This window comes from Coccidioides posadasii, chromosome 1 (genome assembly GCF_018416015.2).
Source record: "Coccidioides posadasii str. Silveira chromosome 1, complete sequence".
Taxonomy (NCBI): domain Eukaryota; kingdom Fungi; phylum Ascomycota; class Eurotiomycetes; order Onygenales; family Onygenaceae; genus Coccidioides; species Coccidioides posadasii.
In genome coordinates, this window is record NC_089407.1 from 7,760,632 (window position 1) to 7,778,473 (window position 17,842).

Genomic DNA, 17,842 nt, shown 5'->3' on the forward strand with positions numbered 1-17,842 from the left:
CTTTTCCGGAGTACATCCATGGGATATACAGGCATACTCCTGTTTACCAGTAGGCACGTGTCTCGTTGCGGAAGCCCTTCGTGCGGCACCGTTCCAGACGGGTTCCTCGCCGCCTCGGAGTAACTCGATGGAGCTGCAAACGCGGAGTCTGTGGGGCGAAGATTGGCCGTTCATGGTTGGTCCTGCTGCTCTTGCGGCTAACGACGGAAAGTTCAACTAAACACGAGGCGGGCGAGCGAGCAAGTCGCCTGCAAAGTTGGACATCCTGGGGAGCAGGCATAAAGATTGACATCCGCACTCATCTGCATAAGGTTGAAAAAGACGGTCAACGCAGAGGATCGCAGCTAACGGGTCATAAAAATGGCGATAACATCGTCCTCTGCAGACCGATAGGGTTGGCTGGATTTTTTCTCCTTTTTTTTTTTTTTTTTTTTTTTTAATGTTCGAGTCACAGTTTAAGCTATCATTCCGATGGGGAACAGATAGGAAAGAGATTGCTCCTGAATTCGCCCGCAAATTCTCTATCTTTCGATTTCTTCGCCCTTTTTTCACGCCTATCGGGAGGGCTCCAGCCGAGGACTATCAGATTGATCGCTATCCTCTCTTTCCTCGTCCTTGTCGCCGAACGTGATGACACAGATTTCCCTCTCGGAGCATCATTGCGTCTGAAGGAAAGAGTCGTTCGAGGATACATACCCATATTTTATATATATTCTATATATATATATAATACCCTAGGCTATTATACTTCTTATTGCGGTTTCATCTTCGGAATATCTCCATGCAGGAATAATCTTATCATTACCCAAAACTCGCTGTCGATCCAGAAGCCAACCATGCCTTGTTCACCCCGTCTATAGTTGACCGAGCCTTTTTTTTTTTTATTTTTTTTATATAAATATATATATTTATTTTCTCTCTCTTTAATTAAAAAGGCAAACGACAGTTATCCGTTCGACAGATATTCACTGACGTTTCCTGGGGTCTCGAATGGCCGCGTGCCCATCCCACGTATTCCTCACAGCACCTGATAATAACTTCGCCGGGATTACCTTGAGAAGAGCTCGATGCCACCGCCGCATAGTTTGATTCCTTCTCGCTGTTGACTCCATTTCTACTACTGTCGTCGCTGCTTTTCCGTTAGTTTTTTTGCCCCTTTTTCTTTTTCCTTTTTCTTTCTTTTTCTTTCTTTTTCTTTCTTTTTTTTTCTTTTTTTTTCCCGGTTGACCGCAATGTTGCTATGATTCCCCTTCGGGCTATTTGTTGCGGGGAGCGGATATCGCCGAGTGTATACCTGCTGGCCGGACTCTGAGAGCAGCCAGAAGAGCAACAGCCACTGTAAAAAAGGTTACCTTGTGAGGGTACTGCCTACCTGCCTGGGTAGCCGGGAGGGAAGGAGAAGGAGAGAGCCGAAGAACCTGGGAGAAAATGGCAGCCAGCTTTATCCAGTTTTGGTATGTACAGCCTGTGTACAGCCCCTTCGCAGTTGCGTCCAAAATAAAAGAAAAGGCAATTCGCCCCTTCCACAACTTTATATGTTTATTTACTACCTGCCCTACCTTTTAAATCTGCACGCCCTTTCCTGTTTCAGTTCCTTGCAACGCTGCAGAGTGTTTGTTTACCTGCCAGAGGCTGACAAACATGATTTTCTCTCTCTCCTGTTAGCGCCACGTGCGAGCATCAGATCACCGTTCCAAACAATTCAATCCTCTACTGCAGCACCAGGTATGCTGTCCCGGGCTATTTTTATACCATGTCTCTAGGGCCACACCCAACTTACCCAGCTGCCCGGATACCATGGCTTACATCCTCTGTAGGTGCCGGAATGCAGACTCTTTGAAGCCAATTTCACTTTCACTCCAAACTCTGTCGTCATTTACATACCCCAAATTAACCCCTCCTCGCCGGAGATCATCCTCCGCAGCAGCAACGATAACAACAACCGCAAAGACACCACCAACACCACCACCACCGCAAGCAATGGGAGCGATGGCCCAGACGCAAGAGCCTTTCTCCTTTCCATACTTTGAGGCGCCGAAGCTCATCGTGGGCGACAAGCCAGTAACATACCTGGACGAAAAACCAAAGCTCGAAAAGCCCACCTTCCTCCCGGCCCGTCCCAGACGCGCCGTCGAGTCAACCGCCGCATACCGCTTCCTCCTCCAGTTCCGGCGTAGCTCGGCGCCGCAGCCACACCCCGAGTCCGCCGGCCACAGCGGCATCAACCCGGTCGAAGAGAACAAAGAAAGAATCGCTTCATCCCCCGACATCGTCATCAACGCCGGCCCCTCCCCGACCCTTACGGCTGTGAACAGCGAGTTTGGCGACGACGGCGACGAGAAGCAGTCCTCCAAAGAGTATGCTTCGTCTCCACCGTCTCTGAGCACTTCCACCGCGACGGAGACGGTCAGTGGATCGCTGGAGTTGAAGTGCTCGATGTCCGCGATGCGAAGGGGCATGGAAAATGGGGTGCAGTCCGGTATTTACCATGGCAAGTCCGCTTGATGCTTTGATCTTGGGCCTGGAATTCGGAGTGCCCAAGGTGCGGGACGGATTGTTCATTTCTTTCTGGGAGACCCCACGGATGTGAGAGAGAGAGAGAGAGAGAGAGAGAGGAGAAGCACAAAACAAAAAAAAATAAAATAAAAAATAAAAATAAAAAATAAAAATAAAAAATAAAAAAAAATCTAAATGAAGTGAAAAAAGGGATGATAGATATTATCGGGAGATAGGCATCTACTTGCTGCCCCTCCCCATCAGTGATACCTTGCTGGGAATTGTAACATTCCTCTAACCAATAGACTTAAAAGACATTCAACAATCTACCAGAAGGAATATTTGGCGAAGTGAGTTTGGTATTTTTGAAGCCATGTAAGTTCAGATTGTATTCTTTCTTTCTGATTCTAAAGGACGGAAGATATTTAATAAAGGGATTTCGATGTTCATGGGGTGCATCTTCCGGTAAAACGGGGGTAGAGGCAGCATTCTCTGACGGTGTATCGTCCGCACATCCAGGCCAGGAACCGTTCCACTCCAAGTCCGTATCCGCCATGTGGAGATGTGCCGTACCTAGAAGCAAAGGTAAAAAAAGGAGAAGAGAATTAGTATACAGAACAGAAAGATATCGTCGAAAGGGGAAGAAGAGAGCAAATAATGGAGGGAACTTACTTCCTCTGATCCGTGTACCAGTAATACGGGGTTGGATCCATCCCTCGGCTAGCATACGCCCCCATCAACTCATCCCAGTCCTCCATTCTCATACTTCCTCCTACAATCTCTCCCACGCCCGGCATCAGCACATCCACACTCTCCGTCACCCGTAGGTCCTCCGGGTCCTTCCTCATGTAGAACGCTTTGATTTCCACGGGGAAATGGGTCAGGAAGATCGTCTGGTTCATGGTGTCAGTCATCTTGCGCTCGGCCGCTTCGGCGATGTCGTCGCCAAACGTGTGTGGGTTGCCTTCTTCGTTAGGGATGTTGTGCTCGCGCAACCAGTCGATGGCCTCGGCGTACTTCATGCGTTTGAAGGGCCGGCTGGGCGGCTTGAAGTCTGGGTTGAGGCTCTTAATGTACCCGGCGATCTGTGGGTCGGCGAGCACGAGGTCGAGGACCCGGCAGATGATGACTTCGAGGTGGTCGAGGAGGTCGTCGAAGGTGATGAAGTCCAGCTCGGCTTCAATGTGGGTGTATTCAGAGAGATGGCGGCGGGTGAGGGACTTTTCGGCACGGAAGGAAGGGCAGATGCAGAAGACGTCGCCGAGGGAGGGGAGGCAGGTTTCGAGGTAGAGCTGCGAGGATTGGGTCAGATAGGCGGGTTCGCCGTAGTAGTCGAACGAGAAGAGCGTGGAGCCGCCTTCGACCTGGGTTTGGACCATGGCCGGCGGTGTCACTTCGAGCATGCGCTGCTCTTCGAAGGCTGAGCGGAAGGCACGAATAACGGCGGCACGGACTTTCATGACGGAGGAGGCGATCTCGCCACGGAGGACCAGGTGTCTGTTGTCGTAGAGGGTCTGGGGGTCGGCGTCGGGAGCCACACGGGTCGTGATGGCCTCCTTATCGCCGGCGGCACGACCGATGACCGTGAAGAAATCCGCGTGGAGTTCCCGATTATCGGGAGCGTGCTGCTTTGGCGGAACAGCACACATCTCTCCGTGGACGGCGATGGAGGTTTCGAGGGTAAGGGTCATCGCATCGTATGTCTTGACGAGATCGCCGGTAAAGACACATTGTAAGAAGCCATATCCATCAGACAGTGTCACGAATATAACATCCTTCTGCGATCGCAGACGATGAACTCTCCCCAGCACACGAACCCTTGTGCCCGGCGTGTCACCGTCCCGCAGCTTCACCTTCGCGGGGTCTTTCTCATAGAGTCTAATCCTCACGGGCTTCGGCAGGGAAGCATCCTCTTTTATGACCACCTTCTTCGCAGCTTCGAGCACCAGCTGCCTCTTTTCCGCCTCCTCCTTCTGTCGAAGAGCCAATTCGTGCTCCTTGGCGGCTTTCTTCTTCCTTGCCTCGAACAGGTTGGTGGCTTTCTTCAGCGCGGACTTGGTGGCTGGCTTCCACTCAAGGCGGACGGACGGGTCGCCATCTTCGCCGACGGGGCCCGTCTCGGATTTCCGGGTGAGATACTGGATGTTCTCGGTGGATGGCGGGTGCTGGAGAAAGGCGTAGACGAGGGTCTTGTAAGGGGAGAGGTCGGTGCCGGCGGCGGATTCATCGTCCCTGCCTACGTCCTCGTCGATGTAGATAGTGTTGGGCGCTGACGGCGCCATATCGTTGAGATATTCTTGTCTTTTGCTCTGAACAACTCAATTGAGAGTTTCCACCATTCGCTAGGCACGGGTTGGAGGGAGTGCTGATTGTTGATCGTGTCAATGAATTTTTTTTTTTTTTTTTTTTTTTTTTTGGGATTTTGAATTTTGGGTTCAACCCCGCCATTCCCCCCCATGACTGGACTGGGCGATAAGCAAGGGCCGCCTCTTATCGCTTGGGTCTGAGTCACAACGGGAAAACGGGCCAACTCGCGGTCGCTGTGCGCGATGATGCGAGTGCTACGATCTACTCCGTACCGGGCTGGTTTGACTACTACGTGATCGCCCTGCCTGGGCCTGTTTGTCCTAGGCAGTCGATCATCCGTCGCATGAAGAGATCCGAGGTAGACATTAACAGGTTAACTATGATAGCGAGGCCAGAGTTCCCTCCCGCATAGACAAAAGCGATTTTTGAAACGGGTCTCTCACCGCCCTTCGACAGCAAGCAGATGAGCAAGGCGCCCGACTCTTTCAGACTGAAGATGCATCGTCTGGTATGCCAATTTCACCCAGGCATCCAACCACTGCAGTGCGCCGGTATCCTACCTGTGGAGAATGAAACGCCATCGAAGTCGAAAGAAAAGAGGCCCTGTCAGACCATTGACTTGGAGTCCTGGGCTAGTGTATCAGCATTGCGCAATCTCGGCATTCCAGCGCCGCCCAGCCCTTCTCTTTTTCTTTTCTTTTTTTTCTTTTTTTTTTTTGGCTTTCTGTGGATGGCTTTCGAGCTCCTCTGGCGGTGCTGATTACCGCTCCTCAGGATTCGAGACGGCTTGTCGCGAAAGAAAAGGGCGCTCTCGAGTCGAGAAGCCGAAGCCAAGTTTGCTGGAATCAAACTAGTTCGTTCTTGTCAGTGTGGAAAAAATTCTCGGGCGGGTCGAGGGCCGAAATTCAGTGGACAAGGGGGGGGGAGGGAAGAACATGCAGCGTGTTTTCCCTTTGGGTTAACCGGATATGCTGTTTTGACAGATCGCAGTCCAGGGCAAATACGAGGAGTCCAGAGCGGCAAAGCAGATCGTTGTTCTTTTTCTAGAAGAAAGGGAACCTTGAGATGGAAATGTGTAGTGCTTATTTTTGGAATTTGTTAGTCCAGGAACCTTCAGCTCTGGCCGCCCGTGGTGATTCGGTCAGGGCAGACGGAGCCCGACCCCCTGATGGCAGGGAGACTAATAGTTCGCTGGGTTAGTGAGCGGGTTGGCAGTTAACTAGCGCGGAGAGAGCGTCCCTTTTATCAAAGGGTGAGGTCTGGTGGTGGATGTTTCAGGACGCAGAAAAGCGACTCTGCAACTGGGGGCTTGAATCCCGGCCTTTTAATAAACTAGCTTGCTGATAATAAGAAAGTTTCAAAAAAAGGACTCTGTGCCCCAGAACCAGCAGACTCGAATGGTAATAATAACTACTTGTGTTAACTAAGAGATCTGGGCAGACAGTGTGCGAGAGTAGAGAGACAGGACACGAGAGAGCCAGTGAGTTGGTGAACTCAATCCGTGTTCTTTGAACTTCATCGCCAGACCGTCTCGTCCCGATTTCCCTCTCTCCTCCTCCTCCTCCTCCTCCTCTCCTCTCCTCCACCTCCGACGGACTGTCCTGAACCCGCAAAAAGAACCAAGAGAAAAAGGACTCCTCCACTAATCTGTTCCTCTCTTCATCTTCTCTTCTGCCTCTCTCTCTCTTTTTTTTTTTTTTTTTTTTTTTTTTTTTTTTTTTTTTATTATTCCATTCTTCTTCTTCTCATCCTTCTATTCACTCTCCCGCACAGAGAGATTTTTATTCGTCCCATATTTTTCCCACCTCAAAAACCACACGCTGCTCTCCGAGTTTGAGCCGCCAGACCCCGATTGCCTTTAACTTCACGCATCTCCGTCTCTCGATGACACGCTGGTAATCATCTCTTCATTTCTTCGCCTGGACCTGCGTACCTTACTCGGCGACTCTCCTTACGATAGATCTTTTAATTCTCGGATTCTCTTCTTCTGAAAGGGGCTCCGACCGTTTTCTCCTTGTAAGCTTCAGACCAGCCACACCCCGTCCTGCCGCCCCCACGAACGCCCACCCGTGCCGTCGCATTCTTCTTTTTCTTCTTCTTCTTCTTCTTCTTCTTCTTCTTCCTTTTGTTGGCTGCATGGGCTATTTTCCCTGTCTTCTCATCCTGTTGCGTGCCGTAGTGCATTTAGTGACGGTCTCGCTCACCCATTGCTCGCCGGGGCTAGGTTGTCCAACCGTTGTTCTCTGGTTGCGACAAACTTTGGTCCCACGGATCCCCCGAAGCTAGTCACGGCGTCTGAAGCTCAAGCCTTGTCCCAACGGCCCAAATCCGCCTTCCAACTCGATCCTACGGCCAACATCGACACCGGTAATCATCTTTCAACCCTCTTTCAACGTGCGATCTCTCCATTCAAAGCCACGATCTGAGCCCTTCGTCTAATCTCCATACATTGCAGGAGGGCCCGGAAAGCTTTTTATTGACCTAATGGTGGTGTCAGTTACCTTTGGGCGCATCCGTCTTCGTCATCTTTCCCGTCTCTGAACCCATTTCTTTCTTCTCAGAGAGAAGCCATAGATTTAACGGACGAACGAAAATAAAGGGGAAAAAAAAAAAAAAAAGGAAGAATATCTTTTAATCTATAATGGCACCCTCCTCAAGACCGGACAGCCATCTTAATCTTAGCTACCTCCCGACGGGCCAGCCACGCTCGGGAACATCGACCGGAAGCTCGTCTCCCAGCGAACTACAGGCGCCAGGCTCGATGAAATCCGCATTTGGAGGATCAAATGGCCTAGTCAGCGCAGGTGGATCAATCGGAAGTGCGAGAAGGACGGCTGGCTCCCCTTCCCACGAACTCAGCGCTCGCATCTACTCCAAGCGGTAAGCATTTTTTTTTTTTTCTGTTTTTTCTTTTTTCTTTCTTTTTTTTCCCCCTTTGATTACCGCCCAAAAGTATAATTCTCGTCGCTGACGTATGTGCCTCGCTTCTTTTTTGCCTTTTCTGGTTCAGGGCAAGAGAGATCCAAGCTCAAGAAGGGGTGACTCCGAATATCTGGGGTCCTCCAACCAGCGGAAACTCAACACCTTTGCGAGAAAACATCCCCGAGTCCCCCGGTCAGGATGAATTTCCAGATTTAATCCCACTGCCAGAGACGAACATCCAGAGCCCAGCGCGACGCACACGGGCTGACACGGTTCCCTCTCGATTCTCTCCAGTCGGGCCTCTCAACGGCGTCAACGTCCAGTCGTCCATAATTTCCAAAACCTCTAGACCTACCCCATCGACCAGTCCGTTTCGTCCTCCTGGCCTAGAAACCCCAAGGACTTCGGCTCCGGGAAGCGGAGTCCTTCTATCTCGACTTCGAGCAGGGTCTATGCCACAGCGCACGACCGTCCTTGGAAACAGTAACCCCTTTGGCCCCTCTCTCTTCTCGACCAACTGGGCTTCAGGCCGTGACCGCGCTACTACTCTGACCAGCATCCGCTCCTCGGAAGGACCCACGTCTCCGTCGCAGTCTTCCTTTTCGCGAGACGGCTTAGCCGACGCTGACGTGAAAACTTTGGATTATCTTGGCCTCGCAGAAACTCCACAACAGACAAGGGCGACACTGGCGCGTCCTGCTGATATCATGATGCAGCAACAACAGCAGCACCAGCAGCACCAGCAGCAGCAGCAACAACAACAACACCAAGCTCCCTCTTTGCCTCCGCTGCTTGCTGAGCTAACGATGCTGAACAGGGGTACGAACAGGTTCCGCTCATACTCTGTCAATGCAAAGGAAAAGTATGCCGAAGATGAAGAAGAGTTTGGGGCTCACTATTCGGGTATACCATCTGGAACCTTGACCCCTTCAGCTGCAGCCACAGCAGCTCAGTTGGCTGCAACTCAGGCTCAGATTCATCAGCATAACCTCGCTGTTCAAGCATTTGCAAACCAGGCGTCGGCAAGCCGGCCACGCGCTCGTACCGCCGGTGTGCTAGACACCCCACCTCAGCGATCGGCGATCCGTAACTACCTTGCGACTCCTTCCAGACTAGACAACAGTATCAGCGCCGCGGATTTACGAATTGCTGAAGCAGGGGAATATGACGAGTTGCAGGAAGCCGTCCAGATGATGCAACTAGGAGGCCTTGGGACAATGCGACCCGGCCAGGAAGTGGCCGAGGAAAACAATCTCGAAGGACCAACCCGGGCGCTTTGGATTGGGAGCATACCCGTCTCGACAACTGTTACCTCTTTGGATGCTATTTTCAGCATGTATGGCAAAATTGAGTCGACTAGAGTGCTGACCCACAAAAATTGTGGATTCGTCAACTTCGAGCGCGTAGAGAGCGCGATCCAAGCCAAGTCGCTTTTGAATGGCAAGGAAATCTTTCCCGGTGCCGGCCCTGTCCGTATTGGTTATGCAAAGGTCCCGGTGACACCAGCTTCTGAGACTCCTGGTCACAGCGATTCTCAGTCGTCTCCAACACCGGATCCAAATGCTTCCGGCCAGCAAGGTGACGGTGCAGCAGGCTCTGGCAAGGAAGAAGGGCGTGTCAATTCTCCGAAGATCCCCGAGCTACCCAAATTGCTTCCAGAGATGGCCCAAATTGTAACAGAATTCGGTGCGTCAGAGAACGAATGCATGCATATTAGCCAGAATATCCAGAGAGCAATCAGCTATCAGTCTTTCAATGACGAGATTGCTCCAATCCCCGAGCCGAGCCAAACTCGAACTTTCGATGCTCCCAAACTCAGAGACATCCGAAAACGCATTGACAATGGAGCATGCAGTGTCCAAGAGATTGAGGAGACCGCTAAAACCATGCTTCCTGAAATCGCAGAACTATCCTCAGATTACTTGGGTAATACTGTGGTGCAGAAGCTGTTTGAGTTCTGTTCTGAAGCCACCAAGGAAGAGATGCTCGTTCCGATCGCCCCTCATCTTGCAGAAATCGGCGTACATAAGAACGGCACCTGGGCTGCACAGAAGATTATAGATGTAGCGAAGACTCACACCCAAAAACAAATGATCGTCGAAAGCCTACGACCATACACTGTTCCACTATTCCTTGACCAGTACGGAAATTATGTCCTGCAATGCTGTCTTCGCTTCGGGCCGCCCTACAATGACTTCATTTTTGAGACGATGCTTAGTCGGATGTGGGAAATTGCACAGGGAAGATTCGGCGCAAGAGCGATGAGAGCGTGTCTAGAAAGCCACCATGCCACGAAGGACCAGCAACGAATGCTTGCGTCTGCCATTGCTCTTCATAGCGTCCAGTTGGCAACTAATGCCAATGGGGCTCTGCTGTTGACATGGTTCCTGGATACTTGCAATTTCCCTCATCGCCGCACTGTGCTCGCTCCTCGACTCGTTCCACACTTGGTGCATCTCTGTACGCACAAGGTAGCCTATCTGACTGTATTGAAAATTGTGAACCAAAGGAATGAGCCAGAAGCGAGAGAGATTATCCTGAAAGCATTATTCTTCAGCTCAGGAGATGAAACTCTAGAGAACATCCTCAAGGACCAGGTGTCCGGTGCGACATTGATCTTTAAGGTTCTCACCACACCTTTCTTCGAAGAGAGCATGCGTGCTGAAGTGGTAAAAACCGTGGCGAAAGTCCTCACGAAGCTAAAAACTTCGCCAAGCCAAGGATATAAGCGCCTGATGGACGAAGTTGGACTTTCTTCACGAAATGGACCATCGCGGGATACTCATCACGGTAGGGATCACGGAAATGGCCAAGAAAAGAACCAAGGAAGACAGCCTCCCAGGCAGCCCGCCGCAAATGTTCCACCTCAGCCCGAAAGGCAATACAGCGGACAGTTCCCGCCCAATATACCTCCTCAATCTTTCAACTCTCCATCCAACATGACCCGATCCGTTTCATCCGACCACAACCTTCTTCCCTTCGATCCCTACTCGCTCGGTGGAATAAACACTCAGGTTCCACTTGGTAACTTCAATGCCATGAATGCCCCCGGTTTTGGTGCCGACCCTGTCAACTCTCTTAACCCACAAGTGCAATACCAAAATTTCCTGGCTGCTCAATCCCGTGGAATGTCTCCACAGGGAGCATTCTACTCGGGAATGCCAACGAACGGTTTTGGTGGTTATCCAACAAACGCTACTTCGATAGATGCATTCCGTACCATGCAAACCCACAGTTCTCCGATTCCCGGACCACCGGCGCAGCTTAGCACCAATCCGATGATGCAGCAGCCTGCATTTGCTGCACCTTCGCAATTCAGCCCTATCACAACTCCGGTTATGGGCGCTGGTCAGCTGTATGGCTACCCACAACCTTTCTATCAGCAGCCCCAGCCTTCGCAGGGGTCTGCTCCCGGTGGCCGCCGAGGACGTGTAAGTTTATCTTTTGTCTTGTAATCGGCTAAGATCATCGACTAATTGACATATAGAGATAAAGCATAGTCCTCTGTTTGGAATATTCGACCGGTTTCTATTTGTCTGAGATCTGTTTCCTATTTCCTCCCTCCCCCCCTCTTTAAGGTGGTCACAATTCCTTTGCCCCTTTTTTTTTATCACTGAAAGGGAGGAAGGGAATGAAAGCGAAGGGCTCTAAACAGAACAAAAAGTATCTAAACCAGCCATATTCTTTTTCTTCTTCACCTTGTTTTATGAACTTGTTTACTTCCTCCTGATGCTTCCTTTATCCTACAGGGGATTCTTGACACCACCTGGAGTTTTGAAAGCGTGGGATATTGCATACAAGCCATATGTGCTAGCACATGGTCGTGCATAACTTGCAGGTCATCCAGCAAGTAAACAAAGCCAGGACCATTAGAACACACATGTCATGCAGCACATACCTGGACTTTTCTTTGATTCAGTTTTACTTCTGCCACCGGCGGGCACGGGACCATCCTTAACACTACGTTGCTTTTTTGAATCTCATTCTCTTCACTTGTTTGACCTGGTGTGTTTCTACTTTTGGTCAAAAAGCAAGCAGGACTCTCTAAACTATTTGAAGATTTCAAATTTGTGTGAATCTCATATCTGCTTCCCTCCACTTTCCTTTCATTTCTGCTTCTGTTTTATTCATCTTTTGTTCTTGTCAAATGTATGTATGTATGCATGTGTATGTGTTTGCTTTGTGATCCCTCTTACCTATGCTATTTTCTTTTTTTTTTCCCTCCCTCAAATCAGCCCGTCAAGGGGCAGTTTGCATTTAAAGAAAAAACCGGATAAATTATATTATTGTCTATTTGATTGCATACTTTTCGCTTATGGCGCCGTACTACTTAGGGTATGGTAGGGACTCTGTTGTTTCATGGCATATGCTGATTATGGTTTGTTTTATATTCAAGGGTTGATAGTGCGCAGTTACTTTGTATCTTTTTGAAACTGAATGAAAGGCTGGGAGTATCAAGACCAAGTTCATCTGATTCAATAGGGGGGGGAGATAATTATGGGTTATGTGCAACTGGGTAGTCTCGATTTGGTTACTGTTTGCACCTATTTGCACCAACTAGTTATTTGTATTGTTTGCATCACACGTCTAGCTCCATGATGTCGGACGTAAGAATATGGTGTGAGAACAAAATCATCATTATCGGCTCTACAATTAGTGGATATAGCAATATCGATATGAATGAAAGCTTGAGTTTGATCAATTCCAATCTTCCTACATTGCCATCTGGTGAAAATGGCATGCTCTTTACCTGCAAAGAGCGGGAGCCCTTCAGCCATCCTCTATTGTAACGAGGATCACACTGTATATCTAATAGACATTCCGGCTTCTATTAGTCTGGCCCAGCAAGAATCCAGGTACACTGGAGATGATTCAAAGGAGATAGGCATGCCGTCAATTTTCTCTTGTCCACCATTGGAACATCCTTATTCGAGCCCTTCAACCGAACCAAAGGGCACGAAAGCAATGCTCAGAGTGATGGAGCGCATTCCGGCTGTTGAACTGGAATATCGTAACAAATTGGCAGACCTCGTTAATGACGCGTTACGGGAACTACGTGCTAATCATGACACTCAAGGATGGTGCCTCCCGCGAGCGATGCGGCCTGGCTACCTGCAGGACATTTCTGGGAGGAAACAGGACCAAGATCGTCAAGTCGGAGAGCCAAACTTGGGCAAATTGTATGCGTTAAAGGGGTTTAGTTTGAGTGATGGACATCGGAGCACCCGGGAAGATGCCTCATTCTCTGAGGATGTACCCCCGTTAATATTATCGCCTGGCTTGAATATAATTCCCACCTTGAACTCTATTCGGAGCATGACCGTGAAGAATACATCTTCTGCTCCTGCGCTTTTACGCATTCGAAATGCACAGCAGACATCCAGCGCCACCAACCTGTGGGGCCAGGGGAAGCCGACTGTCGAACCGGCAGGTTTGATAACGTTCACAATCCCACCAAAGGCAGCTTTTTGTCTTACACACATGTCAACTCAACCAGTCTCCTTTCCCAGCCTTCTTTCATTCCTTCCATCGGACAGAAAATTTGACTTCGTCATCATGGACCCTCCTTGGCCCAACCGCTCTGTTAGCCGTTCGGCTCACTACAAGACAATACCAACATTCTCTGTTCTTCAAAGGCTGATAAACCGGATTTTAAAAGCCCAACTCGACCCCTCGGGAGGGATTGCCGCGATCTGGACGACAAATAACTATAAATCTCGCTCTGCTGCTCGTCAAGCGCTCAAGGCAGCCCAGCTGCAACCCTTTGAGGAATGGGTTTGGATCAAGACGACGACCAGTGGTTACCCAGTTTCGCCTGTTCGTGCGCTGTGGAGACTGCCGTACGAGGTGTTGATTCTAGGGAGGCAACGCCTGCCCAGTAGTGATGGGAAACTGAATCATATACTGAGACGGAGAGTCATCGCCGCTGTGCCAGATGTTCACTCTCGGAAACCGAATCTCAAGGAAATGGTAGAGCAACTTTTCTTCACCTCGCGGGATGCGGATGGTGAGCAAAGATATATGAAAGAGTACAATGCTCTCGAGGTCTTTGCTCGAAATCTTACGGCGGGTTGGTGGTCCTGTGGTGATGAGGTACTGCGATTCAATTGGGATGGGTGGTGGACAAATGCCGGAGCCACTGAGCCTGTTTAGAATGGAACAATGTTTTCGGCGTTGGTGGTGTGAATGATAGGATGCTAGATACCCATAGGTTTCCTGAAACATCGTTTCAATCGAGAAAATCCCCGTAATAGTACGTGGTATAACTAATCCTTTTGATAATACATAGCTTATCCGCATCATTCCCAGAGCCAAATAGGACCAGGGTGGTTAATCAAAACCATAGTATTTGCAAAGCACACAATTAGTCAAATGCCGGTCCCAGACTGACAAGACTGAACCTCAAATCACCCGCACCACCAGCCGCCTCCGACTCCAAAAACTTTCTCACCCCAGCTTTCAAGGCCTTCTCACTCAACATGTCCTCTCCCTCCTCTAACATTCCCCTATCCAACGGACCTTTTCTCCGCCCATCCAATTCCCACAATCGACCGTCATCACCTTTTACAAAACACACAAAGTGTAAATCCACATTCGCATCCGCCTGTGGGGCCTCCGTATCCCCCCTCCTCGCAGCATCCGCATGCGCACTCTCCAACGCAGAGCTCTCATACAACAAATCTGCCCTCTTGATCGGATCCAACGGCTCTGCATCGCGCAGGAGCGTTTCAAGATCAGATCCCTGGGTGACGTTTTTTCGCGGTTCGCCGTTGGAGACTGCATGCAGGAGGCCGATGAGACCGCATGCGTTGCGGATAGTTTGTTTGAACCACGTCACGGGTTCGTTGGGGCCCGAGCCAGTATATTCGGATTTGGAGGAGTCTTCGGCTATGCGCGCGGATTCATAGGCGGGAGAGATGGGGAAGACGAGGAGTAGCGCGTGGGAGGGACGGGGGACGAAAGCGATAAGCTCTGGGTCGTCGATGCTAAAAACGTCGGCGAAACCGAGAGCGGGGGAGAGACCGAGTTGGTGGACGAGGTGGGACATCACCTCCGGGTTGTTTTCTGGTGTTATTTTTTTAAGGATTAGCAAGGTGTTTCCGTCGGGTTTGGTCTTGTTCCTCCTGAAGGGCAGATGTGATATGGGCGCGGGACGAGTTGTGGAGGACTTTACCGAGGGGTACGAATGCTTTGGTAGAGTCTGGATTGTCTGCCATTTTTGTAGGAATAACAATCAAAGATTCTATAGATTATCTGCCACGCTAGACCTTCCTCTAGGGTTTCTTCGGCTTGTTGTTGATGTTCTGACAGCTCCCGGAGGCAGCACTTTGATGAGCATTTATTTATGGCGGGGAGCATGCGTCATAGTGCAAACTCAGCAAAATCGTCCCCGCATCCAAGGCCGCTCCAGGCAACCTCGCCCACTAACGTCGAGTGCAATTGTTTCTCATTCTATGAAATGGTATCTCTATAAAACAAAGAGTTCACTTGAATCACTTAAAGACTGGTGGTATTAGAGGCGATGCGGTGTCAATGCCCAGAATTCGGCGTTTCGCCTCGTTTCAAAGGCCCAAAGATGCTCGTCCATAACTCGCTCGATTCTCCAAGGAAAAAGGAGACGGGCACGTCTGCCATGCTTGCGTCTGCATCTCCTGCCATTGCATCTAATTGAGAAATCAGGTTTTCTAACCCAAAGGCCTTCCCTGTCGACTGGGTGGTTCCGGCTTCAAGCATGACATTCACAACATGAATGTGTAAGTGATAGTAAGTCGGGTGGTCTATACGAGGCTCGCAAAGTTAGATTAAGAATTTAAGGAGAAGTGGCCTTCGGCCAGTAAGCTGAAGAGGATAGGCATCGCGCCACTTACAATGAATGTAAAGCTTGAGCTGATCGGTGTCGAGCTCAGGGTACACTTTAACAACTGCCTCGAGAAGCTTCTGGCGCATTTGCTTCAACCAAACGACATGAGATTTTCTCAAGTCTCTCATGCTCCAGATATCTCTCCTCTCTACTAGAGCCAGCAAGCGTAATGTGCCAATAGTCTTCCTGTCCCAGTTAAGATCGGGTAAAAGTAGGAATCCCTCTTCAGGATCGGATTCCCGGTAAAGCACATCTTCCTGCTCCTTGCGTCCTTCAATGATGTTGAAGACCCAGTTCAGGCGACCGTTGCCCCGTTTCTCCTGCATATAGGGCCTAACATATTTTTGATATATTTCCGGGGTCTCCGTGACCATCCGAACGTTCTGGGCAGAGTATTTTAGAACGTGTTGCTCGGTACAAGGCCATATCAGGTTAAGCTTAAGGTCTGGTGGATTGACGTGGTTTTGGCCTGAAGAGGCCATATACCAGCGGTAAATGTCGTTCGCGCCCAGGTTTGTGACATTGCCCAATGCCGCATGGAACGCCTTGAGGGAGCCGATATCTGCAACGAAGGCTGCTCTCTCGATGATCAGGACGCCAGGCTGGTCATCAATAGAGCCTAAAATTGAAATCCGGCGGTCATTTTGGTCTGTTGGATATCAGATTCATGGTCAGCGTGCCATTTTATCATGTAGCTACGGGAGGAGACGTCGCGGGGCCTTCTGCTGGTAGTTTGGTGCACCATCCCGCGTCTCTAAAAGACATTGCACAGACGTGCAGCGCCTCTTTTTGCTAACCTTGATTGAGGAGTCTTTCGATCCTGAACCTTGGAATCAAGCTTTCAGCCTCAGATTTGCCTGACATTTTTCCTTCTGTCCCTAAACGGTCTTCTTGACCTGCTACCCAGCGTCTCGAAGTGACGGAAAGCCTTAGCTGGGGTGCTGACTAACTAACTTGTTAGTTACCTATGGGCAACCAGCGGATATCTATCATCTGCTGCAGGGTGAAACTATACAAAGCGTTTTCCCTGGCTGCTTGCAATTACAAATACGTTCAACGCAGAAGAATCGCTTGGATATGTTTGATGAAGTCAACATGATTACATGTCCAATGGTGGAGCTCCGCGTCGCTGAGAAAAAAAAAAAAAAAAAAAAAAAAAGAAAGGCGACGAAGAGAAAGTAGTGCTTCCGCGCCCTCGACGCTTTTGACTTTATTGCTCTGCTTAGGGTCGATCGCGTTCATATTGATGAATTTGCTTCTCGGCAGGTTTAATTTCAACCGAAACCTCCGAACTACCATTCATCCATGGCAAATATGCCCTCTGAGGCAGAAGTCCTCCGCGGTTCCCCGGGGGGGGGGGGGGGATTTTTTAATGGCCGGGCGTGGATACATGCTCTGATAACCCAAGCCGATTCATCGAAGAGCACGGCGCCGCCAAGGAGAGTGGGGAAGCCCAAAATGGAGATCGAGTTCGGCCCGCCCACGGAGGAGTTCCTTGACCAACAGAAAGGAAAAAGTGAGCCCTCGAATAAGGTTCTTCGTCGACCAAAAGCCACCAGCACGTGTCTCTCTGCGTGCCAGCTACTGGGCATGGTGGCATTGCAATTCTCGCCGGCCATTTCCAGGGATGGCTGTGTACCAGGAATCACCCCACGCCGCATTTCAATTCCTTGCAGACGATTTCGCCAAATGGAAAATTATCCAGGGGGTGATCTCCTTTCCACACGCCTATGTATATACACACATCCTTAACGGAGTACAAGGGGTGACGTCCGGTTTTGGGTGAATGTACTCCGTACCAGGTACAAAATAAGCTTATTCGAGCTATCCGGATCAACACCGGCCATGTGAAACTATGAATTGTGATTGGTCAGTTAAGAAAAAAAAGTCCAGGTACCGCACTAATCTGATCAGCGCGAGCTGAGTAATGGGGTAGTCAACCAATAATACCAGCTCGTTTCATGTGATTTGTGCCCAGCCAAAGTATTTTGAGTTCTCCCAATTCAAATACAAATACAATTCGAATACAGCTCGGTAATTGACACAAAGCTGGTCGCTGGTGCATCCTTGTGCAATGGAGAGAACCAACGGGCACATGAACACGCCCCAATCTGTCGGTTTCCAGAGCCCGGCAGGAAACTCTTGAGGAGATCCGACGGCAGAACCGCTTCTCACGCCGGCTGGCCATCTGCTCACCAAGCTGGGGCTACCAGCTGCCAATCTTCCACGTGCTGTTGGAGCATGGCCTTCGCAAGG

At 50.0% G+C, this 17,842-nt stretch overlaps 6 protein-coding genes across 6 annotated transcripts; 3 read left to right on the plus strand and 3 right to left on the minus strand.

The window, feature by feature from the left end:
• Window positions 1-1,727: 1,727 nt before the first annotated feature.
• Window positions 1,728-2,589, plus strand: D8B26_002351 (uncharacterized protein; the record flags this gene model as incomplete). Its single annotated transcript, XM_066123806.1, has 2 exons — window positions 1,728-1,732; window positions 1,818-2,589. The coding sequence occupies 2 exons, from the start codon at window positions 1,728-1,730 to the stop codon at window positions 2,503-2,505; spliced, it is 693 nt and encodes a 230-aa protein (XP_065979881.1). The 3' UTR covers window positions 2,506-2,589.
• Window positions 2,590-2,859: 270 nt separating this feature from the next.
• D8B26_002352 (uncharacterized protein) lies at window positions 2,860-4,912 on the minus strand. The gene is made up of 2 exons (XM_003066258.2): window positions 3,169-4,912; window positions 2,860-3,069 (listed from the first exon to the last, which is right to left on the minus strand). The coding sequence occupies exons 1-2, from the start codon at window positions 4,776-4,778 to the stop codon at window positions 2,943-2,945; spliced, it is 1,737 nt and encodes a 578-aa protein (XP_003066304.1). The 5' UTR covers window positions 4,779-4,912; the 3' UTR covers window positions 2,860-2,942.
• Window positions 4,913-6,301: 1,389 nt separating this feature from the next.
• Window positions 6,302-12,277, plus strand: D8B26_002353 (uncharacterized protein). The gene is made up of 3 exons (XM_003066259.2): window positions 6,302-7,683; window positions 7,814-11,156; window positions 11,213-12,277. The coding sequence occupies exons 1-3, from the start codon at window positions 7,445-7,447 to the stop codon at window positions 11,216-11,218; spliced, it is 3,588 nt and encodes a 1,195-aa protein (XP_003066305.2). The 5' UTR covers window positions 6,302-7,444; the 3' UTR covers window positions 11,219-12,277.
• A 413-nt stretch (window positions 12,278-12,690) lies between these two features.
• D8B26_002354 (uncharacterized protein) lies at window positions 12,691-13,878 on the plus strand (the record flags this gene model as incomplete). Its single annotated transcript, XM_003066260.2, has 1 exon — window positions 12,691-13,878. The coding sequence occupies one exon, from the start codon at window positions 12,691-12,693 to the stop codon at window positions 13,876-13,878; it is 1,188 nt and encodes a 395-aa protein (XP_003066306.2).
• Window positions 13,879-13,965: 87 nt separating this feature from the next.
• On the minus strand, window positions 13,966-15,028 carry YUH1 (ubiquitinyl hydrolase 1). Its single transcript, XM_003066261.2, has 2 exons — window positions 14,900-15,028; window positions 13,966-14,790 (listed from the first exon to the last, which is right to left on the minus strand). Exons 1-2 carry the CDS (start codon window positions 14,940-14,942, stop codon window positions 14,090-14,092), a joined length of 744 nt encoding a protein of 247 aa, XP_003066307.1. The 5' UTR covers window positions 14,943-15,028; the 3' UTR covers window positions 13,966-14,089.
• A 178-nt stretch (window positions 15,029-15,206) lies between these two features.
• On the minus strand, window positions 15,207-16,507 carry D8B26_002356 (uncharacterized protein). The gene is made up of 3 exons (XM_003066262.2): window positions 16,384-16,507; window positions 15,594-16,235; window positions 15,207-15,503 (listed from the first exon to the last, which is right to left on the minus strand). The coding sequence occupies exons 1-3, from the start codon at window positions 16,448-16,450 to the stop codon at window positions 15,256-15,258; spliced, it is 957 nt and encodes a 318-aa protein (XP_003066308.2). The 5' UTR covers window positions 16,451-16,507; the 3' UTR covers window positions 15,207-15,255.
• Window positions 16,508-17,842: the final 1,335 nt, after the last annotated feature.

Excerpts from the sequence above, each read along its gene's own strand:
- D8B26_002352 (XM_003066258.2), bottom strand. The coding sequence starts at position 4,778 with ATGGCGCCGTCAGCGCCCAACACTATCTACATCGACGAGGACGTAGGC. Across the intron at positions 3,070-3,168 it reads TGGTACACGGATCAGAGGAA|GTACGGCACATCTCCACATG; the intron begins GTAAGTTCCCTC and ends CTTTGCTTCTAG.
- YUH1 (XM_003066261.2), bottom strand. The coding sequence starts at position 14,942 with ATGGCAGACAATCCAGACTCTACCAAAGCATTCGTACCCCTCG. Across the intron at positions 14,791-14,899 it reads CAAAGCATTCGTACCCCTCG|AAAACAACCCGGAGGTGATG; the intron begins GTAAAGTCCTCC and ends AAATAACACCAG.
- D8B26_002356 (XM_003066262.2), bottom strand. The coding sequence starts at position 16,450 with ATGTCAGGCAAATCTGAGGCTGAAAGCTTGATTCCAAGGTTCAGGATC. Across the intron at positions 16,236-16,383 it reads CGAAAGACTCCTCAATCAAG|ACCAAAATGACCGCCGGATT; the intron begins GTTAGCAAAAAG and ends GATATCCAACAG. Across the intron at positions 15,504-15,593 it reads GCTCAAGCTTTACATTCATT|ACCACCCGACTTACTATCAC; the intron begins GTAAGTGGCGCG and ends AGCCTCGTATAG.
- D8B26_002353 (XM_003066259.2), top strand. The coding sequence starts at position 7,445 with ATGGCACCCTCCTCAAGACCGGACAGCCATCTTAATCTTAGCTACCTC. Across the intron at positions 7,684-7,813 it reads GCTCGCATCTACTCCAAGCG|GGCAAGAGAGATCCAAGCTC; the intron begins GTAAGCATTTTT and ends TTTCTGGTTCAG.